The sequence below is a fragment of the Ammodytes marinus genome (assembly GCF_949987685.1).
Source record: "Ammodytes marinus genome assembly, chromosome: 7".
Classification (NCBI taxonomy): Eukaryota; Metazoa; Chordata; class Actinopteri; order Uranoscopiformes; family Ammodytidae; genus Ammodytes; species Ammodytes marinus.
In genome coordinates, this window is record NC_137211.1 from 2,517,624 (window position 1) to 2,542,794 (window position 25,171).

The window sequence follows — 25,171 nt, forward strand, 5'->3', positions numbered from 1 at the left end:
CAATAGCATTTTGGAGTATTCGTCTTTGTTCTTGACATTTCTCGACATAATGAAAAAAAACATCTTCCTTATCTGATTTTTTTCTCTCTTGTCTGTGGCCCTAAAACTCTTCTGTACTTTATTTAGTATGTAGTGTAGTAAAAAGAAAGAGTATGTGATTTGGAACACAAGAACACACGACACGCGACCCCGCCTATTATGGCAGACGAGACGCGTCAAAAATCTCAGAAATGACTCACTTTACAATCATAATAGTGTATTGTCATTGTGTGTGTGTGTGTGTGTGTGTGTGTGTGTGTGTGTGTGTGTGTGTGTGTGTGTGTGTGTGTGTGTGTGTGTGTGTGTGTGGAACGCAGGGTGAGTTCCACAGTATTATCTGCCGCCATGAGGAAGTGTTACAGTCAGTCTGAGCGCAGTAGTTGGACAGGGAGGACACAGGCGCAGAGACAGTACCGGTTTAAGAGGGTTTATTTTACTAGAAGCAACTGGGTTTGGGAAGGTTGAACCGGGTATAAGTAGAGCAGTAGATTAGAAGATTGGTGGCAGCTGTGGATGCTGGTGCCTGGCTCCTGCACACCTGATTCCAACCCTGCAATCAGACAAGGGAAAGGGCAGAACAAAACCACAAAGGGCTTGAGGCCCAGGCTGGATCGTAACAGTAGTCACACTATCAGCAGTTAAAAAACCAACAGTAGCCTAAGCGAAGCAGCAGTTTTTTCTTGTGAAGGCATTCCGAGGATTCCAAGCGCGCGACTTCCATCCATCCACTCCACCTGTCCGACAGGTAGAGCCGGCTAACGCGCACACAGACGGTGGCTCTCTCTCGCTCTGTTTATGGGCATTCATAGACAGCGGTGGTGGTGGACAGTAACAACGCAAATTCACTGGACTATTGAGTACACTTTTTTGAATTTTTGAAGGATACTTTATTTGCCTATTTATTTATTTATTTATTTTTTTGGGGAGCTTATGAGATTTCACTTCACCAGGTTACATTTCGAAGACGGACTGTACTTTTGACTCCACTACATTTCTAGGAAGCCTGCCATTGAGACAGCGTTGGTGGACAGTAAGCCTAACAACGTTAAATGTGCTGCAGTACTGACTACATTTTTTGAATTTTTGAAGGATACTTTATTTGCGTGCGTGTTTTTTATTTTTTGGGAACTTATGGACTTTCACTCGACTACAATTCGAATATATTGTACTTTTGACTCCACTACATTCCTCTGAAGCCTGCCGTGACTCGTTACTCCCAGCCTGGTTTAGTAGCCTATAGCTTTGAAGTATTTTTATTTTATTTTCTAAAATAGCCTAGAATTGGCCACACGCAACTTTTCAAATGTTTACAAAATAATTAAAAACTTGATATTATGCCCGGACATCGACCAGGATTATCCAGCCTATACTGAAGACTGAAGCACTGGGGTTTGTTTGAGTAGTCCCACTTTTAGTCCACCTCATCATGTGTAGCGAGTATCTGCGTAAAGTCTGCCCCTGTCTATGGATTTTCAACGACAAAAAGACATCTTCTTCTCCGAGTCCAGATGCAAGTGTGGTGGTTGTGGACATCGTAGAAGGACCACCACCACCAACGGAGCCAGAGAGCGGGAGAGCAGTCAGCCCCATGCCGCAGGAGGGGTGTGTGTATACGGCTACATGGGCCTTCGAGGCGCGGCATCAGGAAGAGCTGTCGTTCGCAGAGGGCGATCTGTTCAGTGTAACGAATAGGACCGGGGACTGGTGGAGCGCCAGGAGGATCGATAAGTAAATCAGTTGTGTGTGTGTGTGTGTGTGTGTGTGTGTGTGTGTGTGTGTGTGTGTGTGTGTGTGTGTGTGTGTGTGTGTGTGTGTGTGTGTGTGTGTGTGTGTGTGTGTGTGTGTGTGTGTCATCATCATCTTCCTACTCCTTTTTTAGACATCAATTGAATATATAATAATTCGATGTCTTATTTGAGAAATAATTCGAAAATCGCGTTTCTGTTTATTGTATTTTCGTGCGTTTCATTTTGATATGTTGGTTTTTATTTGATATGTTGTTTTTTTATTCGATATGTCTGTAATATAAAATATAATTTGTAAATGTAATTAATTAATCAATCAATCGATAGGAACGGCTGCGTGCTGGACACCGGGATCGTCCCCAAGAACTACCTGACAAGGGCTGAGGATGTGCAGACACAACCGTGAGTATTCTTCACTTTTACCTTTATTTAAAGGTTTAGTATGTAACTTTGAGAAGTAAGCATGTTGTTAGGTATATTCATATGACCAACCCCCCTTTAAAGATATGTTTTATTTTTATAAGATAGACTTAAGCACATAGTTGAAATGGGGAGAGTTGTTGACAAACAGACAAAACAGAAGTAGCCTACACGTAACTTCTAACAGTGTTGTGTATAAATGTACATTTTCTAATGTTATTAAATATATATTTTAAAGGGCTGATTCTTGATAAGCACAACACTATTTGATTTGTTTCCTCAACCAACTTCAACCAGTAGCGGTCTAAAACGTAATAAGTTGCAATTTGAGTGTAAATTCTGCTCAAATTTGCTGAAAAACTCAATTCTGTTCCATAAAAGCAAACAGCGACTTTATGTAAACTTACTTGACCTTTTAACAGAAGCGCTAGCTGCGTAAACGTAAACAGAAGTCCCCACAGTCACATGGAGGAAACAAGCACAGTGATTTCAACATTCATTCAGACATTCCAGTTCCTATTACAGTAACTGTGCCACATGAGATTCACTGGAATCAGAGAGAGAGAGAGCTACTTCTTGTTAGACTAGTTTTTTAAACAATTGATATGTTAAGCAAACTTGTTTACAACTGGTGGTTAGTTTTTAGTTTTGGTCAAATTTGCAATTGAAAGCCAACAATGAAATACGTCACATTTTTTTCTTCTTCCAAGTATTAAAGGTGCTACGAGGAACTTTTAAATATTTCTGAAACCGTCAAATCTTTCCTCTGATGATCATGAATTAAATGTAACAGCAAACGAGACCATCAGTGCAAAGAATGCTATTTTTATATAGTTTTTCTTAATGCCTTTGTCATGGGTATACGCTCACCCAGGAACAACAGCTGGCGTTTTTTTTAAGGCATATTGTAAACATATCTAAACATAACATAGTTCAAGCAAGTCTAAATGTCTATACAGTATTTCATGTATTTAACAATAAAAGTGCATTAAAGACCTACTTCCCAGGTGGAAATATGAAGGTGTATTGAACTCTGAGATCCTATGTAGTATGAATGTGCAAACATTTTAGAAATTGGTTCATCCTGGCCTGAGAAAAGGCAGAAAGAGTGTTTTATGGTCTCAATGTCTAACCCTACATTTAACAGGACAGCTGGGCCAAGGGAAGACTGAGGGAAGAAAAACCTCATTCATTATATTATAATAGCGATTTTATAATGATAGAACTCCGGTCCGTATGGGTGAAGTATTCCTTTAACGATAAAAGTGTATTAAGATGCTATTTATTTTTCAATTAACTTTTATTTATCCTCGAGAGACCAATTAAAGGGTGACCTTCATTTACAATGACGTCGAGTTCAAACAAATTCAAAGGAAAAACAACAATACATACACAATATTCAACGCAAATACATCAAATACACAACAGGTGAAGAGAAAAAAAAACTATTGAAACATTTACACAGTGGTGAAGAGTGGCAGCAATTAAAATGAAATGGGTGAAAGTAACCAATCTAAACATCTACAATAGACTTAATACCTAATCAAAAATGTCGGTCCATAACTTAATTTTTTTACTATATTGACTTTTCTGCATGACATTTCTTTCCCCAGCGTTTAGCTTCAAATGCCACTGTGAGAAATGTCAACAACAGGTTTCATAATGTCAGCGTCATGTCTGTCTGTCTGTTAGCAGTGAAGCAAACTGGGGCACAAACACTGTCACCACTTCTCCTTTTCTGTGTGTGTGTGTGTGTGTGTGTGTGTGTGTCTTCAACAGAAAGGGAAGTGTGTAATGTTGTGAGGTTATTCCCACAATGTCCACAGGTGCTGATACGTTATATAAAGTTCCTTAGCTTGTTTTTATGATGTTTGAATCTGTCAACATGTTTCCAACTTAAAAAAAAAACGATAGGGGTGTACTCACTTTTCTTGCCAGCACTGTAGACATTAATGTCTGTGTGTTGAGTTATTTTGAGGGGACAGTACATTTACACTGTTATACAAGCTGTACACTGACTACTTTACATTGTATCAAAGTGTCATTTCTTCAGTGTTGTCCCATGAAAAGATATAATGAAATATTTGAAGAAATTTGAGGGCTGTACTCACTTTGGTGAGATACTGTATATATTTACTAATATTGTCTGTCTGTCTGTCTCTCTCTCTAACTGTCTGTCTGTCTGTCTGTCTGTCTGTCTGTCTGCCTGTCTCTCTAACTGTCTGTCTGCCTGTCTGTCTGTCTGTCTGTCTGTCCGTCCAGATGGTATTTTGGGACGATGAACCGCTTTGAGGCTCAGACTAACCTGTTGGGACCAGGAAACCAGGAGAGCTCCTTCCTCATCCGACGCAGTGAGAAGGACAAAGTGGGATACGTCCTATCAGGCAAGACGAGGAGGGTTTAAATTGGTCTCAAAAATGAAAGGGTGAATAAGAGGTGTACTTATAATAATAATAATAATAATAATTGATAGGTTTTATATAGCGCTTTTTTGGAGGTCACTCAGACGCTTTACATTGCATAGAATATACATAAAAGAAAAGAAAAAGAAAAACACGAAAACAAATTCAAAATAGAGTCAGGTGTGGTATGGGTGGAGTCAGGGGTCGTATGCTTTCTTGAAGAGGTGAGTTTTGAGTTGGCTTTTGAATGAGTTTATGGAGTCTGAGTATCGGATGTTTTGGGGGGAGGGAGTTCCAGAGGGTTGGGGCAGAAATGGCTACTTGGTGTTAGCCTGTTAAAATTGATCTTAAAAATGCATTTTGGGCAAGTTTTAAAGAACAAAATGTCTCATAAATCAGACAATTAACAACATACAGTATATGAGAAAATCCTTCTTTAATAACCTTCAGTGAATCAGAGGTGAATATGGTGTTAAAATAGGTCTAAAAAAATGCATTTTCTGCATGTTTTTATGAACAAAATGTCTCATAAATCAGACAATTAACAACATATGAACAAATCCTTCTGTAATAACCTTCAGAATAGTGCTGAGAATGATCATGGAAAGTTTAGTTGATGTAAGTGCTTTAAAAAATAAGATTTTTAGTTCAGAGTGTTGAAAAAATAAACTAGTGTTGAGATAATGTCCGTTAAAGATGGTTGTATAGGAGAAATATACAGACGCAAACAGACAAGGTTTAGTCAAATAAACACCTGAATGTACATGTTGGACCTTTTGATTTATACTAGTATGAAAGAAGACATGTTATGGAAGATAAATAGACAAAAATCTCAAAATTGACCAGTGCTTGAAAAAAAACAATGATTCTGCCTGTGTCTTTCTGATACCTGAGTAAAGTGCAAAATGATAGAATAAATAAATAAATAAATAAAGCATAAGGGTTTTAACTGACGCCCTTTTGAAAGTAGAGCACTGGCACAAGCGTAACCAAATCAAATGTCACTGTTTATGTTTGCAACCTTTTCATAACTCAAGATTTATTTTTACCTTATTTTGGCTGTTTTTGCAACAACAGCTTAAAAATTCGGTGACGAAAACAACAAAATATTGATTGCGGGCATTTTGCTATAGCCAAGCTGGGCCCCCCTTTGTTAACATACCAGTTTACAGACCCTAGGCTGTGTATTAACACTGGATTGTCTTTCAGGGCAAACGCAGTACGGACAGGACAGCCGAATTCACTGATTTTGACAAAGTGATTTTGATAACAAGCGTTCTCCAGAATCACTGACTCCACCTTTAAGAAAAATTTGAGCTGTAGCCACACACTTTGATTGGTTTTAAAACATTTAATAAGATGTCTTTTTAGCTAAAAGACTACTTGAAGTCAGTGCTACAAAGGAAATTATAAAATTCCACTATGTACGTTAATGTGCTCAGAGAAATCCTAAACAAATAACGAAACTTAGAGCTGTTTTTCTTATGTATTTAATAGCTGTAGCCACTTCTGCTTATGTCTGTCATGGTGTGTGTGTGTGTGCGTGCATCTGTGTGTTCTGACTTGGTGTATATGTGAATCTATCTGACTTATTGCGTCTGTGTGTGTATCTTTCTGACATGGTGTGTGTGTGTGTGTGTGTGTGTGTGTGTGTGTGTGTGTTCTGAGATAGTGTGTGTGTGTGTCTATCTTTCTGACATGGTGTGTGTGTGTGTGTTCTGAGATAGTGTGTGTGTGTATCTTTCTGACATGGTGTTTGTGTTCTAACTTGATGTTTATGTGAATCTATCTGACTTATAGTGTGTGTGTGTGTGTGTTTTCTGAGATTGTGTGTATCTTTCTGACATGGTGTTTGTGTTCTTACTTGCTGTTTATGTGAATCTGTGCGTCTCTGTGTGTGTATCTGTCCCCAGTTCGCTCCAGCAGTGGTGTGAAGCATTTTAAGATCCTCAGAGCTGACGAGAGGAATGTCTACGTGGAGGCAAACTGTCACTTCAGCTCTCTGATAGACTTAGTGGAACATTACTGCAGCAACAGCCTCAACAATATGGACCCACTGGGAGAGCCATGCAAGAGGGTAGGTGTGTGTGTGTGTGTGTGTGTCATGCAAGAGGGTAGGAGTGTGCGTGTGTGCCATGCAAGAGGGTAAGACAGGCACAGTTATATTAGTTTTTATATGATGAATATAATGATGAAAGCACTATCAAAATGACAGGGTAGTAAAAAATGCAAAAAAATCCTACTTCTGTGTGTGTGTAGAGCAAGGACACTGTGCCAAACACACTTACCACGCTCGACTATGTTTTCTTTGCTTCGCTTTCAACAATTTAATTTAAAAATTTTAACAAAACTAACCAAAACACCGGCAGTAAGAGGAAGCTTTGGAGGGGTAGTGAGAGTAAATATGGAAACTAAAATCACACTCCGATATGTTCAATCGTTATGTTTCGTTATTCGTTTGTTCCTCTAATTTCTGCTCATGTGAAAAAAACCAAGAAGTGTCGAAATTCAGTTATGACAAAACGAAATCCCCCGAGTTAAGTTATTGCTATAGTGATGAAAATTCATCTGTATTATATTGTAAACTGAGGTGTGTGTGTCTCTCTCTGCCTGTCTGTCTGTCCGTCTGTCTGTCTGTGTATGTATACTTGCGTGTGTGTGTGTGTGTGTGTCTGTGTGTGTCTCTCTGTCTTTGTGTCTCTCTCTCATGTGTGTGTCTCTGTATATGGCTGCGTGCCTGTGTATGTGTGTCTGCCTGTCTGTGGTTTCTTGTGTTCTTACCTGTGTGTGTCTGTATATGTCTGCGTGCCTGTGTCTGTCTGTCTGTCTGTCTGTCTGACCCTCTGTGTGCATTATTCTATATATGCATGTCTCCCCTCCCCAGAAGAAGCCGGAGCCTCCAGAGCTGAACCCCTTCTCGGTGGATGAGTGGGAGCTTCCCAAGGACCAGTTCACCCTGGGAGAGCAGCTGGGCAGCGGGTACTTCGCAGATGTCCACCGAGGAACCTGGAAAAACATCATTAATGTCGCTATCAAGATCCTCAAAAGTGGTAAAATAAGCACACATTTTTCACCAATTTTATCAACTTTTTTCACCAATTTATAGGCAATTTATCGTCAATTTATCATTCAAGATTCAAGAACTTTATTTGTCATATGCACATTAACAATTACAGCAGTCAGTCATTGGCAATGAAATTCTTAAGTCCGAGGCTCCTCTCAACAATGTGAATTTGACCTTTGACCTCCCAAATCTACTCAGTTCATCTTTGAGTCGGAGTGGACATTTGGGCAAAGTTTGAAGAAAATCCCTCAGGGCGTTCTTGAGATATCGCGTTCACAAAAACGTCTCGGACATATTTACATACGACCCAAAAAAAGCTATCTCCGACATGTAGAAATAAGTACTGCCAAAAAGTACTGCATAAGTACTGCCAAAATTAACACTATCAAATGCACAGATGAAAACTGACTTCTTTTCCAGTGTTGTGGACTAATATAAATACCCATTGTTCCATAGTGTGAACATGTTACATCACATCTCAGTGACATTATAGGTGTGGTTCAAGACATATTCCAGTCCATATCTATCATTAGAATCTATTTTAATCCTTCAGATGTTGTCAATCGTAAAAGCAAACACTAGCAGCATTGTTAATAGCTGTTATGACACACGGCTTGGTATGGTAATCTAATCGTAAAATTATCTCTAGGAATTTTAACATGCGCTTTTGTTTACACAGTCATAAAACACCTGCAACTGGAGTCAAGTTGAGGGAGTGTTCATGTCGGGCAAATTTTCACCTTTTATTTATACAGGTAAATCCCATTGAGACCAGAGACTCTTTTTCAAGGAAGACCTGTTCCCATTTACGCGTTACCATTCACACACACATTCATACACCGATAGCAGGCTATAACTATCGACATTCACACAAGGCAAGGTGGGTGAAGTGTCTTGCCCAAGGACACAACAACCATGACAAAGGTGGCAGGGCGGGGATCCAACCGCCAACCCTTTGATCATTGGCTGACCCGCTCTACCACCTGAGTCACAGTCGCCCCAGGGCCTGTAGTTCACTTATCTGATTTGAACATGATGACTCATTTTATTTTACAGTAATTATGTGTAACTCTTCCTCTAGGCAGGAGGTAAATGGTTCCAGGTTCCAGAATTTGAAAAATTCTTCTGTAATAACCTTCAGAATAGTGTTAAAGACCTATTTCACTGGTTCATTTTTTTTTTTGAAATCGGTTCATCCTAGCCTGAGAAAGAGCAGAAAGAGTGTTTTATGGTCTCACTGTCTAACCCTATATTTTCCTATGCGTGACATCACACATGGTAAAATGTAGGGTTAGGATTAACAGGACAGCTGGGCCAAGGGAAGACTGAGGGAAGAAAAACCTCATTCATTATATCATAACAGCGATTTTATAATGATAGAACGCCGGTTCCGTATGGGTCAAGTATTCCTTGGAATAATATTTTCAGTGTTGTGGCTTGTCCTTTCCTCATGTGGACACAACAAAACAAATCATGCAAGACTAGAATCCCCCTCTTAGTAACATGCATTTTAGGGACTTTCTAGGTTAAAAAAAATTAGCTTTCCTCCTAAAATCTTGATATGTTCATACGCGATAAATGGTCATGAGATTTCAGAGTGGTTTCCTTCTGTTCCTCTTTTACATCCCAAGGTTTCATTATGCATTCCTTTTTAATCCTCTTTGTGTGTGTGTGTCGGTCTGTTTGTCTCTGTCTGTCTGTCTGTCTGTCTGTCGGTCTGTCTGTCTGTGTCTCTCTCTCTCTCTCTCTAGATTCTGAGTTGAACCACCGGGAGTTTCAACGTGAGGTCCAGATCTTAAAGTCTCTGCGTCACCGTCACCTCATCTCTCTGTTCGCGGTGTGTTCGGCCTCCCCCCCTTATTACATCATAACGGAGCTCATGGCCAAAGGCAGCCTGCTCAGCTTCCTCAGAGGTAAGACATACTAACATAAGCATAACGTAGCATACTTTCCTGCTATTTAGTATGGTAGAAAAAAGATTTAGGATGTCCCAATACATGTGGTCAGATGCAGCATGCTAGAAAAATACCCAGATGCCCTACAACACTTGCGACTGTGGCTCAGTTGGTAGAGCGGGTCGGCTGATGATCAAAGGGTTGGAAGTTCGATCCCCGCCCTGCCACTTGTGTCATGGTTGTTGTGTCCTTGGGCAAGACACTTCACCCACCTTGCCTCGTGTGAATGTCGATAGTTAGCCTGCTATCGGTGTATGAATGTGTGTGTGAATGGTAACGTGGGAAAGGAAAACAGGTCTCCCTTGAAAAAGAGTCTTCGGTCTCAATGGGATTTACCTGTATAAATAAAGGTTTAAAAAAAAAAAAAAAAAAAAAAAAAAAAAACTTTTTAAGGAAATGTTTGAATTAATATGCAAATTTTGCTATATCTACTTATTACCTTTGCATCTCTTTAAAAACCAAAAGATCTAGATGTTTGATAAAGCCAGAGTTAAAATCTTTATTCTTATTTTATTTTTTATTTACAGCACATTAGTGTCAAATTTTCACAGAACATATTTGGGATACAGCCTTTATTCATGTTCTGGTCTTTAATTAGCAACATATGTTTTTTACTATGCTACGCTAGTAAAAACGTACTAGCGTAGCATAACGTAGCACACTTCCTCTGCTATTCAGTATGGTAGAAAAAAGATTTAGGATGTCCTAATGCATGTGGTATGCAGCATGCTGAAAAATATCCGAATGTCCTACTAGATCTAGAATTGAATTAAAAAAAAAAAATGTTTTTAAAGAAATGTTTGAAGAAATTTGCAAATTTTGCTATATCTACTTATTATGTGCACATTTGCATCTCTTTCTCCAAAAATATTTCTGTGTTCTAGGGGAGTGTCAGAGTCATTATCAAGGTAGGGTGTGTGTGTGTGTGTGTGTGTGTGTGTGTGTTAATGAGTGTGAGTGGGTGAATCTCAATACAGGGGTTGCGGTCTACGAAGGCTGCATTTGAAGACCGATTGCGTCATAGCGGCGCGCAAAGGTTGTTCCATCTTCATGCTCCATCTTCTTAACTTTTAACTTCCTTTCTTTTTTTCTTGTACTTTTTTTTCTTTTCGTCTGGTAGGCAACTTCTTTTTCTTTTTTCCTCTGTTGACAAGGCTGTTTCCGTTGGCAGCAATCAGGGTTGCTAGGCAGCACAGGAGCGGGGAGTCGTCACGCAAGTTTACGGCTTGTTACGCAAACCGGAGACCGTCTCGATTAACAACGCTCGTTCGGCCCTGGTTCGGCCTTCATAGGCTATAGCCTTCATAGACTGCGAGACCGCGTCCTTCCAAGGACCCGGTCTCTGTAATGGGATACAGCGAGTGAGTGAAAACTAAACCTATTCTTGTCTGCTCTAGGGGAGGGTCAGAGTGTGGACGTAGCGTCTCTGGTTGACATGGCGGCGCAGGTAGCTGACGGGATGTCCTACCTGGAGGAACAGAAGAGCATCCACAGAGACCTGGCAGCCAGGAACGTCTTAGTGGGAGAAGATTACATCTGTAAGGTGGCCGACTTCGGACTGGCCAGGGTCATCAAGGTAGGGTCCAATCAAGCCACTAGTTTATTTAAAGGGATAGTTCAGTATTTTTAAAGTGTGGTTGGAGTGGGTTCTTGTGAAAAGTTACTCTGTTACCTTATGGAGATGGCAATCAGTCACTATAAGCAGTGTGGGGGAGACCTGGCTGTAGCAGAAGTCAGCCTTGTAGTTTTGTAGAGGGGGCCAGAAGAAAAAAAAAATGTCTTGCCACATTTACTGTATAAATGCTAACCTAATAAATTATTATACCTTCAAAAAAATACAGGCATGTACGCATTAGTACCTCATACAACCCCAAATACTGAACTATCCCTCTTAACGCCTTGGCACACCGGGCACGACGCGAATAAACGGCACGTAAAAGCGAATGTTTTGAAATGTGAATTGTCGCGTCTCACTTTAAGAAGCGACGTCCCAGAAAAATCAAACTCAGTTTGAAAAAATAAGATGCAAATTTGCAGCGCGAAACTACGGCGCTGGTGTGGAAGCTTGTATTGACTCTGTATACGTTCGTTAATTAACAAATTAATCGCACGAATAAAACGCGCCCGGTGTGCAAAGGCCTTTAGAGGTTGATACATCAAATTTGTCGTGAAAACTCTCAGGACATGTAGCTAAACATGGCAAGATCTAAATGTTTGATTTCACATATTTATCATATTGATAGGCAGACAAACTCTGACCGATTTTGAAACATAAAGATCAATATGTTCTTAAAGGGACACTGTGTAACATTTTAAGTAAGTTATTAGCTAAAATCAATATCCTCATTCATAAATATGTCCTCATTGGTGTAAAATCACCTCTGCCAATAATCTTAATTATCCTCCTGAGCAGAGAATTACAAATATTAATGTTACATTTTGTCCATTGAGCGGGCAAGTCGTATGGAGGAATCCATGTTTTTGGAATGTCATCAGGTGCATTGTTTAAAATTTAGAATCGTTCTTGTCCTTGAAGGCCACTGTAGCTTCTGTTATTATTCAAAAGGGGTGGGGTTACCCAGGGAGCGTTGCATTCTAGAACTTTCTTGATGATGTTATATTACACAGTGCCCCTTTAAGCTAAGCCAATACTTTTAAGTGCAGTGACACAAATGATTAAATTCCACTGTGGGGAAATCAACCATTGTAGGAATATTAAAGTTATTCGTAGTTTCTTTTTTAAGTCTATAATTTCTCTTTATATATCTTCCAGGAGCCGTTCTACATCACAGAAGACAAGAAGATTCCCTACAAGTGGAGCGCTCCGGAGGCCATCAGCCACGGGAAGTTCTCCAACAAGTCTGACGTCTGGTCCTTTGGCATTTTGCTCTACGAGATAATCACCTACGGATGTGTTCCCTACCCAGGTTAGTGGGGTTCTGTCTGTCTGTATCTCTGTGTGTGTGTGTCTGTCTGTCTATCTATCTATCTCTCTATCTGTCTGTCCGTCTGTCTCTGTTAATATCGTTGAAGAGACTAAGACGAAAAATATTTTTATATAAATAAAAAGTCCTAAGATCAACATTTTAAACGCATGGAAAAAAACAATCACTTTTATAGATTCACTTATTCTAATCTTTTTTGTCCCTCCTCTCTCCCCTTAGCGTTCAGTAACCAGGAAGTGTATCAGCAGGTATCCAACGGTTACAGAATGCCGTCTCCGGCTACATGTCCAGACTTCCTCTACAGCATCATGTTGAAGTGTTGGAGCGCAGAGCCAGAGGACAGACCCGACTTCAAATCACTGAAAGTTAAACTGGAAAGCAGCACATATGAAATGGACTCCATTTACTCACCAGCTGCCACAGGAGAGCAGTAGAGAGACAGACAGAAATCTCCATATTTTCCTGCTAAGACCTACTTCACCGGTGGGAATATGAAGGTGTATTGAACTCTGAGATCCTATGTAGTATAAATGTGCAATTATTTTAGAAATCACTTCATCCTAGCCTGAGGAAAGGCAGAAAGAGTGTTTTATGGTCTCACTGTCTAACCCTACATTTTACTAGTGTGACATCATACCAGTAAAAATGTAGGGTTAGGATTAACAGGACAGCTGGGCCAAGGGAAGACTGAGGGAAGAAAAACCTCATTCATTATATTATAATAGTGACTTTATAATGATAGAACGCCGGTTCCGTGTGGGTGAAGTATTCCTTTAAGTAACCTGGTCCTACCAGACCATCGTACTTCATTTCATTTGTGCAGAAGGTCTGGAATCGCTCATGTCTGTTGAAGTTTAAAACTATTGGATCTGCCCAGTGCCACTCTGGATCTGCCAACCAATCGCATAACGTTTGGTCACGACGTATGTCATGCGCAGGCTTCTGACTACAACTGAAACTGGCGCACAACCTCAACATCATTGTTCTCAGCCACTCCCTCTGTTCGCTGATTGGACCGTCAAAAATCTGTCTGATAAAACCCGCGAATATACCGCAGACCTAGACTGACTACTGAAGGGAAATGAAAATTGAGCGGAAGTAGGTAGGCGTGCCAGGCTAGCTATCAAGTATGGTAGAAAAACTATTTAGGATGTAGCAATACATGTGGTCAGATAATGGTTGCGTTCCGAATCGCATACTTTCTACTATATAGTATGTAGAAAAAAGATTTAGGATGTCCCGATTCTTGTGGCCAGATTTAGGATGGTTAGAAGTACCCGGATGTCCTACTTCATGCGGCCAAGATTGTTAGTGTTGAAAACTGCATCCCATTTGGGCAATTCTGACCCACAATCCAGTGCGCACGTCAAGTGACGTCACATCGACGAAGCCTCCATATGAAAACAAACGGGGATGCGACGGATATAAAAGCAAAAGGCAAGATCAAGGCGCAATGTTATGATGAAATAAGAGAGTAAAGTATGTCCCAATAGTATGCCTACTGCATCCTAACTAGATTCTTTTTATCGTCGGATGTAGTATGTAGAATAGAAAAAAGAAAGAGTATGCAATTCGGAACGCAACCAATGCATGCTGAAAAATACCCTGATGCCCTACTACTACATCCGGTTGGGATTTTTAGTCTGCAAATCTCTTTTTTTTTTTTTTTTTTTTCTAAGATTCTGACCCACAATCCATTGCACAGCGGACGTGACGTCACATCAAAGTCCAAACCTTCACAAATAAAAACTGATCTATGTAAATATTTTCAATGTCTTTTTAAAGTAAGTTTTTTTTTTTTTTTTTTGCTTTGTTTTTAAAAATGTTTCTAACATTAACAAAATTCCAAAGCAAAAATGTCAACAATTATCTTGTTCCAGTTCGTCTACTGTGATTTATTTTTATTTTTTTCTAGTATTCTGTGACGATTAACTGAATTAAGTGTTGGACCATTCATTGGACTAAAAAATACTTTTAAATATGTTCTGTATATCTAAGAAACTGATGGGCATTTTTCACAAATTTATATATAAATAAACCAACAGTGAACCAACATCTTGTATGAAATAAAATGTATTTATAAAGCATCAAAGAAAATAATTGTTGTCAAGTGTCTGTAATATCTACCTTTGTCCAGCAGGGGGCAGCACAGTCATATGCTCTAAAGATCTAATTTTTAACAGAGGTTTTTTTCCCCAAAATAGTCACCATCAGTTCCTGCTTTCATACATTATGTACCATTTCAGTGTTTAACTGCATTTCTCAAATATTATAAAATAAATTCTTGGTTGCTATATAGATGGGGAAAATAGCTAAACTTAAAGCAAAGTTTGTCCCTTCCAATTACTATCAAGGGTCCAGGGATACAGTATATGCTCTAGATGCAAGGGCCTTAAAAACTGAATCAAAGCCACGAAAATAATATAAAATATCAATAAAATGTAGTAGAAAGAAATCCTTTTTATTCATTGTGTTCGAACAGAGGCGGCTGTGGCAAAGTGTGTAGGGCGATCGACCACCCAACTACAGGGTCGGAGATTCGATTCCCCCGTGTCCCCGCCCCATGTCCAAGTGTCCCTGGGCAAAGAGACACTGAACCCTTAATGTCTCCTGATAGTTAGTCTGTTATCGGTGTATGAATGTGTGTGAATGGTAACGTGGGAAAGGAAAACAGGTCTCCCTTGAAAATAAAAGGGATAAATAAAAGGTTAAAAATAAATGTTGATCGCGTGTCACGTTTTTTTCCCACACCTTTTTAAAATCTTGTCCGTCTACATGCTTATGAAACGCTCGGCTAGAGTCACATTTCAGTCTGATAAATACACCTGTGGAACGGCACGTACTTATCTGATGCCTTGTAAAAGCAACAGACACACACACACAGGGTTATTTGCATAACACTATTTTTCTTTTCCTTTCAACGTTGCAAAAAATGTGACATGTTGCTTGTACACACACAGTCCTACAGAAAGATCTCTTTGTGTCATACCAGTGATGATGCAGCATTTTTACAAACAACCACACACACACACACACACACACACACACACACACACACACACACACACACACACACACACACACACACACACACACACACACACACACACACACACACACACACACACACACACACACACACACACACACACACACACACACACACACACACACACACACACACACACACACCAGAATCTACATGTGGGTACTGTGTGTGAGTCACTGAGGTCATTTGGATCAGTGCCAGGACAGACTGGTTCATGAAACTGAATATACAGTGAGTGTGTGTGTTTGTGTATGTGCATGCCTGTGAGTGAGTGTGTGTTTGTGTATGTGCATGCCTGTGTACGTGCATGCCTGTGTGTGTGTGTGTACGTGATTCCCCAATGCTCTAGTTCTGCAGAGTCACGTTGCCCAGTTAACCCAGTTAAACGCTATGAATGCGGGACGGTCCCATATAGAGTGAGACCCTCAAATTACTCTGAGGTGGACCCCGTGAACTCTACTAACAATCAGTCAATATCAATCAATATCCTTAATTTAATCAGGTAAAAATTACTTGAGATTAAAATCTTTAAAAAAAAAAATTCTTAAAATTTTTTCAAGAATGACTTGGCCAAGAAGGCAGCACCGTGATACAATAAACTCAATCAACCACAATTCTCATACACCACATTCAGCATCAATTAACACAATTCATCTGATGTCCTAAACAGGTACTATGTCAAAAGCCTTTTCAGTGGTGTTTAAAAGGTACAGTGTGTAATATCTTAATATTTAGTGGCATCTAGTGGTGAAAGTTCTAGAATGCAACGCTCACTTGCTAACCCCTCATTTTCGAATAATAATTGAATAATTTTTGTCGATGTCAACGCTCCTTTTCTAACCGTTCCCTTTGGGAGAATTTACAGAAGCTATACGGTGGCCTTCAAGGACAAGAAGCTATAGTTAGTTACTAAAGATGGCATCATCCACCACTGCCTCAAGTCTTTCCACAATATCAAGTGATGAGGTGAAGATGTATTTAGTTATTTATTCTATAGTACCTCTTCTTCTTGGTCTTCCAACAGGTGCATTTCCCCAGGACGCCAACTTTAAAAATGCATATGGGGGATATACATTCATGCCGTTGTTAAAACTGCTTTATAGTCGTTAGATAACCAGTGGAACAAGATAGAAAGCTTTTTAGCCTAAATAAAATGGGGAAAGGTACAGAATGTGTCAATCCGGTTATGCTAGCATTACCACCACTAACTGGATTGATACCTATACCTTTCGACTGGTTATGCATTTTCAGGTCGTACCAGAATCTCTGCTATGGTAGGATGGCCTAGAGGAAAGAGGGTCCTCCCAGTAACCATGAGGTCTCTGGTTCGTCCTCCCAGTAACCATGAGGTCTCTGGTTCCTCCTCCCAGTAACCATGAGGTCTCTGGTTCCCCCTCCCAGTAACCATGAGGTCTCTGGTTCCTCCTCCCAGTAACCATGAGGTCTCTGGTTCGTCCTCCCAGTAACCATGAGGTCTCTGGTTCCTCCTCCCAGTAACCATGAGGTCTCTGGTTCGTCCTCCCAGTAACCATGAGGTCTCTGGTTCGTCCTCCCATTAACCATGAGGTCTCTGGTTCCTCCTCCCAGTAACCATGAGGTCTCTGGTTCGTCCTCCCAGTAACCATGAGGTCTCTGGTTCGTCCTCCCAGTAACCATGAGGTCTCTGGTTCCTCCCAGTAACCATAAGGTCTCTGGTTCCTCCCAGTAACCATAAGGTCTCTGGTTCCTCCTCCCAGTAACCATGAGGTCTCTGGTTCCTCCCAGTAACCATGAGGTCTCTGGTTCCTCCTCCCAGTAACCATAAGGTCTCTGGTTCCTCCTCCCAGTAACCATGAGGTCTCTGGTTCCTCCCAGTAACCATAAGGTCTCTGGTTCCTCCTCCCAGTAACCATAAGGTCTCTGGTTCCTCCTCCCAGTAACCATAAGGTCTCTGGTTCCTCCTCCCAGTAACCATGAGGTCTCTGGTTCCTCCCAGTAACCATAAGGTCTCTGGTTCCTCCCAGTAACCATAAGGTATCTGGTTCCTCCTCCCAGTAACCATAAGGTCTCTGGTTCCTCCTCCCAGTAACCATGAGTTCTCTGGTTCCTCCTCCCAGTAACCATAAGTTCTCTGGTTCCTGCTCCTATGTAGATATAAAAGGCTCATTCTAAGGTAAAAAACAAACACTTTTATTCAAACATACTAATGAATATTATATTGCATTTCTACCAAGTCTGTTCTGAAAAACTCATGGTGTCGGATTGCAGCAAACTTGGCACAAACTTTTCTTACACAACTCACAGTCTGCCCCATATATAGTATGAGGTTGGCTAAGGGTGCGTGTGCGTGTGTGCGTGTGCGTGTGTGTGTGTGTGTGTGTGTGTGTCTGACCGACATTCAGTATGAGGTTGGTAAAGGGAGTGTACCGCCTACAGCCCGGGAAAACCGCCAACATTATTTTTTCATAATCAACCGGTAAATCCGGGTTCAAAATGCCTCGAACCCGCTCACCCTGGGACAACACGCACGCACGCACGCACACACACTCAAAACATTTATTTTGTCATAAGAACCACAGCCACATAGCCCGCCTCATCGAAACTTAATTTCTAGTATAAAGTTTATCAAACTTAAATGACAATATCTTTAATGTGGATTGATAAATATGCCTATAACTCTTTTCAGATGCTTTACTATCATGACACTAACTCCCAAAATAACATAGTAAGAGGATGTTGTGGATTTGGGTTTTACAGGTAGGGCTTTAATGTATATAAATCTAACTTTTTAAAGTACACTGTAAAAAATCTAAATGGTCATAAGACTGAGAGTGACAAGTTACATAAGGATTACACACACAAACACACACGATTAAACACACACACACACACACACACACACACAGTCTCTCAGCTCTCTCTCTCTCTTACACACACAACCTTTATACAGACTAAACTCCACACCCAGGGGATTTCTCATGAGAGCGAAATCACAACAACAGTGTAACGTGCCAGTGACTGTGTGTGTGTGTGTGTGTGTGTGTACGTGTGTGTGGGTGTGTGAAACGTTTCTGTCATCCTTCTTGTCTGCAGCTGTCTTATCAATCTGTAGCTATTCACAAGCAACATATTATCTTATCCTAAGTTTTTTTTGTGAAAACAAAATTACAAATTCAAAACACCAATAACACAAAAACAAACATGTTGACTCAATAACGTGTGTCAAAAACCAAAACACAGACTGTTAAACCTGCAGTGTGTAGAATTTTGGGTTTTATTTCCCAGCAGATTTTGTAGAAAGTAATTATAATATCCATAAGTATGTTTAATTAAGTGCATAATAGCTGAACATTTTGTTTCCCTTAGAAAGGGTCTCATATATGTCCATATTTCTGCATATCTTGGACCAAGGCCTAGTGCCGCCATCTTGAAAGTGTCATAGTTGGAATGTCATCAGGTGCATTGTTTAAAATTTAGAATTGTTCTTGTCCTTGAAGGCCACTGTAGCTTCTGTTATTATTCGAAAGGGTTGGGGTTACCCAGGGAGCGTTGCATTCTAGAACTTTCTAGAACTTTCTTGATGATGTCATATTACACACTGCACCTTTAAATGTGGGTTGGCGCTGAATATACAATCATCCCTAGGAAGAGCTGACGTCTGCAAGATGTTATAACTTCATTTATCTTTGAGGGATTTTTCTTCAAACTTTGCACCGATGTCGATTCAGACTCAAAGATGAACTGAATAGATTTTGGAGGTCAAAGGTTACTGTGACCTCAAATCTTGTGGCCACACAACACACTGTGTAATGTGACATCATCAAGAAAGTTCTAGAAAGTTCTAGAATGCAACGCTCCCTGGGTAACCCCAACCCTTTTGAATAAGCTACAGTGGCCTTCAAGGACAAGAACAATTCTAAATTCTAAACAATGCACCTGATGACATTCCAAAAACATGGATGCCTCCATAAGACTTGCCCGCTCAATGTACAAAATGTAATATTAATATTTGTAATTATCCGCTCAGGAGGATAATTCAGATTATTGTCAGAGGTGATTTTACACCAATTAGGATATATTTATGAATGAGGATATTGATTTGAGCTAATAAATTACTTAAAATGTTACACAGTGCCCCTTTAAGGGATTTTTGTCAAATTTAGCACAAACTATTCCTGCGTTCCAGTCCCCATACATCCCTACTATTTAGTATACCAGAAAAAGATTTAGGATGTCCCCAATACATGCATGTCAATTGTGGTATGCTGAAAATACATAAATGCTCCACTAACGCAAACTGTTGCAGCCCAGTGAGATGGTTTCTGTAGTTTGCTCAAAAGAATATGGCAGTTTTATTATGGAGCAACAGTGGAGAGAGGGACAGTAAATATGGGACATGAGGAAGGATGAGGGAGGGGTCAGAGGAGAGAGTGTGTGTGTGTGTGTGTGTGTGTGTGTGTGTGTGTGTGTGTGTGTGCCATAAATGTGTGTGTGTGTGTGTGTGAGAGAGAGAGAACGCGTGTGTGTGTGCAGAGAAGAGTAGAGGCACTTCGCGTCTTAGAGGGAAACTTAAGCAAGCTACTGATCGTTCTTCCTGATGCTCCACTGTCCATCCATCCGTCTATCTATCTATCTATCTATCTATCTATCTATCTATCTATCTATCTATCTTCCACAGTTTTTGGATTTATCTGATATTTTTGTGCATCAAAACTGTGGATCTTAAAGCTTTTACCTACAACCAAAACAATCAGCAAAGGTAAGACTTTTAAAACTGTTCTAACTTGTTTATCTCCTTGACTTTCAACTCTTACAAAAACAGAATATCATATGTCATTATAAGAGTTAACTTAAGTGTTCAAATCACTTGTGCACCATAGCCACTAGCCTAGTGCGATTTGTAAACACATTTTATTTGCATCTCATATGTCTTGCGCCTAAAATTAGACCCCCTTTAGAGAAAAAAAACTGTACTACTTTATACAACAAAGTGCTCAACACTTTCTAAAACATATTTCTGGTTGAAAAAACACGTAGAAAAGGGTCAGATTTTATGTTTGGTCAACGTTTAACGATTTAATGTTGGACACTTGAGAGGAGTCTTATCATTTGCCCTTTGGATTTCTGGCTTGTGACTTGGAACCAAGAGCAGCAGCGGATCTAGTTACAGCAGATAGGGGCACACACACACACTAAAGAAGTGTGTGTGTGTGTGTGTGTGTGTGTGTGTGTGTGTGTGTGCGTGTGTGTGTGTGTGTGTGTGTTTTAAACATCCAGCAGGAGGGTGAAGTGCCCTCTGAGGTCAAAGGATTTACAACCTGTTTTTGTGAACTTGGGGCCTCCTAAACCCTTATCCGGTGGCACATTATTATTAGTGCAGTCACTTTTACTTGATCACCAGTAATAAACACACCAACCATAACGTGCAATCTGTTAGAATGCATACAAAATGAGACCCTCTTTGTCACCTCCCTCTCTCTCTCTCTCTCTCTCACCCCATTTCAACTCTGTTTCTCTCCATACTATCAAATAAAGCTTGAAAATGCCCAAAAAATTATCTTACATTATTTTATTTATTTTTAAAGTGGACGCTAGAATTAACACCATAATGTTTATAAAGACATTGTAACTGGATATTTTGAGTCAATATATAACGGTTTGCATATCTGCACCGTCATACAGAAGGAGACCACTCTATTGACACCACTTTGACCTGTGACCTACATCTTACCCAAATATAGGTCAAACCGGGGCTCTCCGGTGGCGTAGTGGATAGAGCACGTACCATATTGGCTCCGGCCTTCGTTGCAGTGGTCGCGGGTTCAAATCCGACCCGTGAACCTTTACTGCAGGTCATCCCCCCTCTCTCTATCTCTCTGTCTCCCCATTTCAACTCTGAACTATGTAATAAAGCTTGAAAATGCCCAAAAATATATATAGGTCAGACCCATATAGACTGGCTATAATGGGGTTACACTCACACCAGAGCTAAATATAGTAGCTATGACTACGAGGTAACACCAACTGCTGACCTTCTAATTTGGAATCTCCTCGTCTCTCAGGAGCCAATCAAAAGCTCAGAATAGAACCTTAAAAAATGCCCAGTCATTCAGGGAAATCCATAGATATGAGATTCATATCCTGAAGTGGATTTAGTCTCAATTCTTCACACACACACACACACACACACACACACACACACACACACACACACACACACACACACACACACACACACACACACACACACACACACACACACACACACACACACACACACACACACACACACACACACACACACACACACACACACACACACACACACACACACACACACACACACACACACACACACAAAGTCCTGAAGTCGCTTTATTAAAAGGAAGAGATTTAAAGGGATAGTTCAGTATTTTTGAGTGTGTTCAACCGTTGTATGCGGACCTTTGGCATAGTTAGTCTGTTACCTAATTAACGGCAATCTGGCGACAAACTAAAAAAGTGACAAATATCCTAAATATAGCCAACAATTTAACCGAAATTTTAAAAAAAAATAAAAAAATTGATAAATGACATTTTTGGAGGCAAAGTCTGCTGTGAACTTTCCCCTAGATCCCAGTGACAGAGCAGACGTATAGAAGAGTATGTGTGTGTGTGTGTGCGTGTGTGTGTGTGTGTGTGTCTAGGTTATGCTTACGCAACGCAGCAGCACAAAAGGAGAGACGGTTACATAAGAAATACTTTAGCACATATTTTACAAGTCGCAACTGTGTGTTAAAGACTCACAATTCAGTTTTCTTAAGCCCTTTGTTGTCCCATACCAAGCAATCTTAAAAGGTGCTACGAGGAACTTTTAAATATTTCTGAAACGGTCTCATTGTTCCTCTGATGATCATAAATGACATGTAACAGCAAACAAGACCATCAGTGCAAAGAATGCTAATTTTTTATAGTTTTTCTTAATTCTTAATTTGTCATGGGTATATGCTCACCCAGGAACTACAGCTGGCTTAGTAAAAACACTACCGCTTCTGTCCAAAGGAGGCGCTAGAATTAACACAGACTGAAAGTGCCTTGGGGGAAAGAAGTTATAAAAGTAGGGCATGGAGGCTTTCATAACAGAACCATGATCCCTGGAACACAAGCTTCCGATCTTATCTGTTAAAATACATTAATCTGTAAAGCAAATATTTTGAAAGTTTTTCGTTTCCAGAAAAAGACACTTTTATCTAAAAGCTAACACCGCTGGCCTGACTGGAGGGGGACAAACAAGACCTTAGAGACACACACACACACACACACACACACACACACACACACACACACACACACACACACACACACACACACACACACACACACACACACACACACACACACACACACACACACACACACACACACACACACACACACACACACACACACACACACACACACACACACACACACACACACACACGTCTTTCTTCATCGTTAGTTTACCTTAGGATATTTGAGGACAGTTGTGATGATTTACAAGTAGTAGTAGTGTAAGTCAATTTCCACCTAACAATGGCTCTGTTTGTGTGTGTGTGTGTGTGTGTGTGTGTGTGTGTGTGTGTGTGTGTGTGTGTGTGTGTGTGTGTGTGTGTGTGTGTGTGTGTGTGTGTGTGTCTGTGTCTGTCTGTCATACTTACCTAAGGTGTAAGTTGCTCCAGGGAAGGGATTCTGGTTGGTAGTGAAGTGCAGAACAAACAATTAGTTGTAAACGTGGTGTTGAAATGTGACAAGAAAACATAGCTAACTTTTCTGCTTTGTCATGCTGATGCAAAAACACCAAATATAACTTCAACACATGAAACGAAGTCCATACTTTGACCTGTGACCGGTCAGATTAGGCGATTGAAGAGACCTTGTATGATTAACAAACACTGTCTAATAATAGCAGCATGTGTGTACCAGGTTACGGGTTCAATAAACTGTCCCTGAGTTCATCGGAATAAATCGTTTTCTATATTTGTTCGGACGTTAAACTTTCTATTTTCTGGGGCACTGGTGTAGTGGTTAGAGACACCCCCCCTCCCTCCATAGAGTCTCAGTCCTCTTCACAGCAGACCCGGGTTAGAATCCAGTCCGGGTCGTTCTCTGCATGTCATTCCCCCTCTCTGACACATTTCATCTCTGTCTCTCCAAAACTGTCTAATAAAGCGTAAAAATGCAAAAAAACTAAAATATTTACATTGTTTTTTACCCTCACTTAAAGTCTGCCGTAACTTTTCACAGTTTAAAGGTATTCACCTATTTCTCTTTTTATTCATAGCACAGACATATGACCTGAGCCCTGCTTTATAAACTGCATTCTAAACTGTCTAATAAAGAACAAAAAATGCCATAAAATAATCTTAAAAAAACGTTATTTTCTCTTTCCAGGATGTTGAACTTGTAAGATCGGTGACATCACAGATCCGCCATGACCAGCGTCAACTCTCCGGCCTGTCTGCTGGCACGCAACCACTTCTACAGAAGTACAAACACACACACACACACACACACACACACAAGCAAGCACACACACACAAGCGCAACGCACACACACAAGCGCAACACATACAAGCGCAACGCACACACACAAGCGCAACACATACAAGCGCAACGCAAAAAGCACACACACAAACGCAAAATGCAGAAAGACACGTGCACTCACACGCGCGCACAAACAAAATGCAAACACACACACATGCACACAAGCAAAATGCACAAAGACATGCACACACACATACACACACACACACACACACACACACACGGGTTCACCCTCTACCCCATAACAAACTGTAGGATCATGCACGCTGGTATTTTTAGGAAAAACACACAACCTTTGAGCCTAGTTTTGGCAGTCTGCGGTCGCTTAGCGGTAAATATCATCCTGTTTGCTGAGCTGGGATGTTATGGGTTCAGCACTTTAAACAACATTTACTATTATAAAACTAAAAATACTTTATTTGGCTGAAAGTAGCATGAATCTGTATCTGTCTACATCTCCATGTAGCACTTACATGTGTAGCACTTTGTCGTTTTGTTTATTTGAAGCTATAGTACTTGCGGGATTCCTGTTGTTCTGAGTTTCATGGTTGAATGCACATCATGGAAGTCGCTTTGGATAAAAGCGTCAGCTAAATAAAATGTAATGTAATGTAACGTAATGCACAGAAAAGAGAGTTTTTAAAACAGTAAATCTGTAAAATTACAATGTTGATATTGTGACCACAACCAGGTGGGTTTGTATTGGCAACAACTTTTTTTTTTAATCACCAAAGGTTCTACTGTACAGACCCAGATGAAACTTTAACTATTATACTACAACAGAAAGTTAAAGAGAAGTGAAAAGGGGAAGGAAACTAGATGTAATATACACAAGTCAGTAGTCATTAGACACACACACACACACACACACACACACACACACACACACACACACACACACACACACGATCAGCACGTAGCATAAGTCTGCACGTGACTGAGACTTTCTGCACACGTTGTTCCCTTACAGCTGGGCGGAAACAAAACAAACAAAGAGACAAGGAACTG

The 25,171-nt window shown here is 40.3% G+C and overlaps 1 protein-coding gene across 1 annotated transcript; it reads left to right on the forward strand.

Moving 5' to 3' along the window:
* Nucleotides 1-880: 880 nt before the first annotated feature.
* On the forward strand, nucleotides 881-14,310 carry LOC307253655 (protein-tyrosine kinase 6-like). Its single transcript, XM_080031776.1, has 9 exons — nucleotides 881-1,767; nucleotides 2,112-2,186; nucleotides 4,467-4,588; nucleotides 6,520-6,683; nucleotides 7,491-7,656; nucleotides 9,422-9,583; nucleotides 11,023-11,201; nucleotides 12,399-12,552; nucleotides 12,790-14,310. The coding sequence occupies exons 1-9, from the start codon at nucleotides 1,466-1,468 to the stop codon at nucleotides 13,002-13,004; spliced, it is 1,539 nt and encodes a 512-aa protein (XP_079887902.1). The 5' UTR covers nucleotides 881-1,465; the 3' UTR covers nucleotides 13,005-14,310.
* The last annotated feature ends 10,861 nt before the right edge of the window (nucleotides 14,311-25,171 follow it).